Here is a 7,343-nt window from a genome sequence, read left to right as displayed (position 1 = left end):
TTCCTGCTTACACTGGCAAGTTACCAAAGATCTGTTGTAGCTTTTGACATTTCAAAAGATAAGCCAAGTAGAGATAGGAAGGCTGGAGAAAAGAGGTGGATAGAGAAGGGTCCCTCAGTGTGGACAGTAAAACCTTAATACTCAGTAGGTTGAGTGAAAGGATTAGATATCGCAGGCAGGAGTGTTGCAAAATCGTGCCACTTGACTGTTATTACTGACTGTTATTAGCTTGGAAAAGCCCACGTCTGGGACTGGCTGTCTACCTGAGCACTGGTGGAGATGCCACCTAATGCCACCTGTGGTAGCAGCTTGGACAGCTCTGTAGGAATCAGGATGACAGTTTGCTTCAATGAAGCCTCCAGGCAGATTTAATTTCTAATAGCCTAAGATGGATTTGAAATAAAAGCAGAAAAGTGAAAGATTTAGTGATGACCCACCTGTACCTGCTCTGGTTTTATCCCTTGTCTATAGACTGATGCTTCAATACTAAATAATTCAGGCAGAAATGTGTTCTATTTTTTATTTTAAGAAAAAATTCAATGTTTTCTTTGAGGTTTGCATGGGTGGATTTCCCTGCTTGCTGGGCTGCCATTGCAAAAAGATACATGCTTCTCGCTGCAGCTTGACTGACTGGCAGTGCTGATGTTTGAAGAAAACCTTGATAATTTTAATTCCTTTAGCATTCTAACACAAAGGATGGCTTTATCCCTTATGAAGAGATCTGGAAACAGATAAAGATTGCTAACATTGAATTAATATATGTAGTGCAAATAATCAGACTGTAATAAAAGGCAAAATGTCCAAAGCCGTAGTGGTAGCTCTTTTTTTCTTTCCGCCCCCCCCTTCTTTTTGTAGCATAGGGGAAGGAAGAGATGAAAGAAACATTATCCAAGCCTCCTTTTGCCATCAGCCCTTCTTGAATAAAGAACGACTGGAAGAGCTGCTCTGCAGCAAATGGTGTTAGTTTCTGTGCACCAGTGTGAATTTAGTTTCCAAGGCTTAGTTGTAAGTTTCAGCATTTTTGTAAAAGCTACATGCAAAGAGGAAAGAAAGCAAAAGAAGTTACACATTTACCCACTTATGCCTGAGCAGAGGCTTTTTTTTCCCAGCTGAAAAAAGAAATACAGTTATACTTAAGTGCCTATATATCACTATTACATGATGAGGACCCCTAGGATTGAAAGTTTCTTTGGTCCTGTTACTGTTTTAATAATGGGAAGCCTTCCTGTGAGGAAGGCAGCATAGGGATTATAAAACTGATTGTCTGTTGAAGGAGAGCTGAGACTCTGCAATTGGTGCAAGTAAAAGATGCTTGCAGTGTCACGGGCTGCTTTAACATGGCACATGTGGTAGATGAGAATTGAGCCTGTAACAGGTCTAATCTAAGCACCACAACTGTTTGGAAATAGGATGAATTGCTGAATGTAGGGAACAGATAGCAGGTGTAACAGTAATCTGTGTAATCTGCTACTGCATATTAAAGGGAAAGTCACAAAAAAGTCAGTGCTTCCTGTCCTCTGCCTGTTTCATACCCGGTGCCCATGGATTACCTTGTCTCTCTGTTGTTACAGTTTCAGAGTCCAGAAAATCACTTGCTGCTCCCTGGGGTCCTCAGAAGGCTATTTCCTGTATAGATCAGCCTATTAAGCTATGAGGGTTCTTGGTATCCTTCCTTGCTTACACAACACGGAATCGATGGAAAAGCAATTAGAAGATACTGTGTTACTTTTTGGTCTCTGCTTTTTTTTCTATCAAGAAATTCTGCACAGAGAGAAATTTCCCAGAGCTGGCCTTCCAAGCTGCAGTTCAGGATTTGTTTTGTTTTGCAGGTGCTTGCTGACCTGAGTTAGGTCATTACCCCAGAATTTAGAGTTCAGGCCTCCCTCTGCTGCCAGGCCCGGAATTAGCAGAGCATCCTGGAGTGTCTGCTGACATTTCCCCGTTGTTCCTCAGGAACAGGCAGAGCTCACAGCAGAGCTCCCTTCCCTCTCCAGCTTTTTCAGACATCAAGAAGAGTTGTGTGAATCACTAGGGGCTAGGGCTCTAGGGCTCTTGTACTTTCTTGCCTTCCATCACCTCTGTTTTTGGTGATCTCCCTGTGAATAACTGTTAATACTTGCTTCATCTGCTGCTTTTAGGCAGTGGTTCGGTAATGCTGAGCTTCAGCAAAAAACCAGTTTTCTGCTGTGCAGCTCCTGTTCCAAACTGACCACGCACGTGGGCATCCATCCCCTTGCTGTTACGGAAAGGCTGCTGTGCATTGTACGTTGGATCATTGATCTGGCTTCATGAAAAATTGGGAGATGGGGCACATTTCTTGGGTTTCTCCCGTTTTGAAGTTAGGTTGGTTCATGATCCTGCCCACAGCCCATCGTGACAAGCTGTGACTCAGCTGAACTGTGTGGGAACTCTGGGGGGATGACTGGGGGCTTCTAGAGCTGATAATGTTTGATAAAGCTGCTCTTTCCTCAAACCATCGTGAACCAGCAGTGCTGGAAAACTTGTCTGAAGCTGGGTTTGTTCACAGCTACCTCTTCACTGGTGTAGAGTGTCAAGGTACCTGGTTCTAGTCTTATCACAGACAGCTGTTGCGGCAACAGAAACACACACAGTCTTTCTTCAGGCTCAGGGGCAACAGAAACACACACAGTCTTTCTTCATGCTCAGGATGGCAGAATGTCCATCTATGGTTTTTGCAAGTTTGTTAAATTTAACCATAGGGCTAGAATTTCAGTCTGTGTTTCTAAATCATCACCTGAATTTTGTAGAAATTGGTGCTTTGAACCCTGCCTGGCTTTCATTTTACAGGTGGCTGTGTCTCTAAGGTGTCTTAAAAGGTATAGTTATGGCTTTCAGTTTTAGACATAAGGAAAAGATTTAATTTATTTTTGAGACTCAGAAGGAGAAATCCAAAGGTTAACAGTTGGTTGATATATCAGATGTTGCTTGGTATGTGTATCTGCTCTTTATTTTTGCATTTCCTTTTCTCTGCTTCTCCAGGTGTCATCTTGACATGAGTACATTGAAGCTTGGCACTAAGAAGTATATGAAACTTGCTGGTAGGGGTGGAGAAAAGAAACTGCAGCATCCTTGTGTGTTTCAAAATGCCTTATAAAAGCTCACTAAAGAGTGAGAATTCAATTCTGTGAAACAATTTTCATAAGCACTTGGTACAAACATGAAAAACACCAACATCTCTGCATACTGTGCAAGCACATGATACACAGTATAGTGCATTTAACATTAGTAAAGGGAATGGTTATGTCTAGTTAGTAGCACAGGATAGGAGAGAAGGTTTTTGAAGTGTCCTGCTCAGAAGTGGCATTAATCCAGTAATAGCCAAGCAGTAAACCCTGTAATGGTTTTCTAAATGGCCTGGTTAGCCCTGAGGATGTTTGGGCTTTATTGTTGCACATGTAATTTAACGAACTTTAAAAGAGACCTCTAGGCAACAGCCCAAACTCAGAAGGGCAGAGGGGAAAATGCTGATAGACAGTCCTACTGAGCTAGAACACAGTGGCTGTGAAGGAAATGCCACTGAATGGGCTGATGGCTGAAAGAAGTAAAGCAACCGCACTTGGACTCGCCAATGGGCTTTTTGTCCAAATGGGAGCCATCTCTTTCTTTAGGAAGTTATTTATGTTGGAAATCAGGACACAGCCAGGCTGCAGCAGGAAGGAAGAGATGGATAGTTGGTGACCACAAAAGGCTGTGCTCTGGGTACAGAACGACAGCTGTGCAAGAAGTAGGTTGGCTGAGAGGGCATTGAACTCTCCAAGAAAACCTCTTCAGCTCCTTGCACCACTGAAAATCTGGTGTCACGCTGGAGCCTTCAGAGCAGAGCTGAGGGAGCCTGGAGGGTGGTCACGGTGATGAGGCTTGCTGCCTGTTCAGCTAAGGATCCAGCAGCCCTCCTGAGGCCGCTCATCCAGTCTTACGACTCTTTGTGCTTTGCAAAAATACCAAAAAATGTGCACTTGGCAGAGGAGCACTTGTCACCCTGTTCCCAGCCTCGAAAGAGAGAAGCCTCTTACAGAAGTGCAGTGATTCCCAAGTGCTTCCCCAGCATTTAATAAAGTGTTACAGGCCTTTCCTGCCATGTCACTGTGTCTGCTTTGCTGAAAGGGATGTTGGAGCAGCAAAGAAGTGTTAAGCTGTTTTCCCCAGTGATGCAAATTGTCTGTATTGGAGTCAATTAAAGAAAACAGAATTTGCAACTTTCTTCCTGTGACTTCTAAATCATGCGTTTGAGAGGTGCTTGTGACAACATTTGTGCCTTAGCTTGGCAATTGGGTGGAAAAGCAGTCTCATTTTCCTGTGCTGATTCATAGGTCCCTAATGACAGGTTACATGTTAATACTTGTTTTCAGCAGTTATTGTGCAGTTGTGCTTTGACTGGGACCTGATAGCAAACATGAGTGAGAAGAGCTTCAGGCTAAGGGCCAATAGTGCAGCAATGATATTTCTTGCCTGCCTGTTTGAAAACAGTTCTCCCACAGTTGTAGTCCTTTTCTAAGGCGAATAGGTCAGAGGTGATTGCTCTTTGCTTGCTTTTTATTCTTTTTCAATGTATTTGACTGTGCTGTATAGCATCAGTTTTGTTGCTGCTCCATCATTACTTGATGCCCTATAGTCTGGATAAATGTGCAGTAAAGAGAGAGTCTCTGCGACAGTGTTAGTGGTGTCTAGAGAGACGAGGCAGAGAAGAAAAGGCATGATTCAGCAGTGTGCCCCGGTTGCACAAAAGCTCAGTTGCAGTCTGATACAGAGCACTTCTTCATGTGGGAAGGGACAAATTTCTTGTGTACAAGGTTGCAGGATCAGGAAAGATGAGCTCTTACCTCCCTTCTAGAGATTAACACCTTTAAAATAAACTGGCCTTGCATGTGACAGAGAAAGAAGTTCAAGTCTGTAGATAGTCAAAGGTCCCTTTCTGACTGTGATGGGGTCAGAAATTTTTGTAGTGTTTGAGCAGCATATTCAGAGTCAGTGTGAGAGTCCTTATTGTTTTAAATCTCACTGGACTTTAAGGATTTGTGTTACACTTAAAAGTCTCTTCTCCTAGCAGCTGATGGGCAGGTGGGAGTGTTTTTGTCCTTACCAGAGGGATTCTCCTCTCTTTGCAAGTACTGCAACCAAGTAGGGAAAAAAATGGCTGCTTCCCATTCAGAGGTGGGTGAGATAGGTCTGTCTCTGTCTCAGATTAAAAATCTCTCTTCAGTGCCACTCGAGGTGCTTCCAGTTCCAAGAGACCCGTTGTTTCTGTATTCTTCGGTCTAGGAAGTTGGAGAGCCCAGGGATGGTGGAAGTCTTGTGACAGGCTGGCATCCTTTGGCTGGAGAAAGTACTAAGAGTAGCCTTTGCTGCCATCTTTGAGCTCAAATGCATTTAGGTGCCAATTTAAAGCAGAATGTTGCTGGCTCACTGACATTGCTCTCTCCTATTTCGTTACAGCTCCTGTATGACAACCCAAAAGCCCGTCAGGAAGTAGAATATCATTGGCGAGCATCAGGGTGTCCTCACATTGTCCATGTCCTGGATGTTTATGAGAATATACATCATGGAAAGAGATGCCTCCTCATTGTCATGGAATGGTATGGACCAGCCACAACCCCCAACCAGGCATTGCTCTTTGAGGGGGTGGGGGGAGTGGGAGAATGTGTTGGCTTAGATGAGAGTTAGGTGAGCTTTCTCAGCTGCGTGATTTTAGTTTGCACAGTAAACCTTTTGTTGTCTTTATGGAACTGGTAGGGAAATTTATAGCTGCTTCAGCTATCTTGTATGATGGAAGAATGAGGAACCTTAACCAGAAAACAAATTTTCCTCGTACTTCCATGACTATTGTCCTCATTAAAGCATTAATTAATACCATCTTGAAAGATATGTTTCTAGAAATATGATACTCTCTGATTGTGATTAGCTTCCAACTTCAGATGTAAATCTTGTGATCTGCCATGATCCTTTTTGCTACTATTTTGACTCTTACTTTTCCTATTCTCTCCTTGATCTGTGATAATACAGTTATTGTCTTTCTCACTGGGGACAAATTAATAATCCTTTTCAGTATCTTTGCTTCCTTCTTTCTATTTTCTTCATCTTCAACCCTTACATAAACCAGTATTACCGTCAGCCTCCCAGTTCCAGTGTTGTGGACTTCCTAGCTGTGTGTTGTGTTGCTTGTGACAGGGTACGTTAAACTGAGACCATCAAAACTTCTTGGTCTTGTTTTGTTTTCTGTTTGTTCCAAATAAGAATGGTTTTGTGCATTGATTCGAATGTGTGAAGTTTTGGAAGCATTGGCATAGGAGGCCTGTAATACTTCTAATCTGTTCCTGCCATGGTTCTGTGTGATTATGTGGTTGCACAGTCAGGTGTTAATTTGATCTTTTCTGCTCATGTAAGGTGGGGTTTTTTGTATTCTTTGTTTCAGCATGGAAGGAGGAGAGCTGTTTAGCAGGATCCAGGAGAGAGGAGATCAAGCTTTCACTGAGAGAGGTGAAAAATCACAAGTTTAAAGTTGGTGAATGATTGCTTTTCCCTTTCTCTGTACTCTTGCTTACAGGAATTTTTCTTTAATTTGATTTTTGGTTTTAATTTTTAATCTCTTTCCTTTTAAATTTCTATCCAACTGTATTAAACAGTTATTTTTAAAAGTTCCTGAAAATCAGGAATTACCAGAATTGGCCAAGTTCAGGCACAATGTGGAAGGTTTAGAGGAAAATTCTTCATATGAGTCTGCTCAGCTTCTTCATTTCTGAACCACTGCAACCTCTGTTACTCTGATCCCTGGTCTCCTGCCAGACCACCTCTAACATGATCAGTGCAGCTCCTACTGTGATTTCTCTTCTGGCTGTCCCTCAGGCATCATCACTGTGCACTGCTATACTGTTAGGTGATTAATATAATGAGCAAATCACATTTGATGAAACATCTCTTACTCAAGGGTTTTAAAGTAGTACTTGAAAGGAAGTGTTATTAGCCACCCTGTAAACAAGCCTGCTTATCTATAAAGGGACTATGTGTAAGTTTAAAGACCTGCTGTGAGTCAGTGACAGTCTTGCCATTTTTATTGTCTTTGCTATTTATTATTTGCAGAGTACCACAGGTGTGCTTGCCTCTGGTTCTCCTTGACCATTCACAACTGCCAGGAGCTTGTTTCTGCTCAGGAGTAAAAAAAGTTAGTGTTTGTAGCTAGCATTGTGACAAAATTATTAGAAAAAGAAAAATTTACACCTGAGCTTGTAAAGTATTGTGACTGTTTTGCAAGTCTGGTGTAGAGGCCAGGCTTTTCTTGAACCTGTGCTGCCTAGCCTGGGATGAACCCTTTAAGTGGTGTGAGACTC

At 42.5% G+C, this 7,343-nt stretch overlaps 1 protein-coding gene across 1 annotated transcript in view; it reads left to right on the top strand.

Moving 5' to 3' along the window:
* Nucleotides 1-7,343, top strand: part of MAPKAPK3 (mitogen-activated protein kinase-activated protein kinase 3) — a 47,744-nt gene that overhangs the window by 28,447 nt on the left and 11,954 nt on the right. Inside the window, exons 2-3 of the mRNA XM_010077579.1 lie at nt 5,455-5,594; nt 6,431-6,495. Coding sequence (XP_010075881.1) covers nt 5,455-5,594; nt 6,431-6,495 — 205 coding nt within the window. The remainder of the gene's footprint in view (nt 1-5,454; nt 5,595-6,430; nt 6,496-7,343) is intronic.

This window comes from Pterocles gutturalis, unplaced genomic scaffold (genome assembly GCF_000699245.1).
Source record: "Pterocles gutturalis isolate BGI_N339 unplaced genomic scaffold, ASM69924v1 scaffold2518, whole genome shotgun sequence".
Classification (NCBI taxonomy): domain Eukaryota; kingdom Metazoa; phylum Chordata; class Aves; order Pterocliformes; family Pteroclidae; genus Pterocles; species Pterocles gutturalis.
This window is presented reverse-complemented; position numbering and strand designations above follow the sequence as displayed.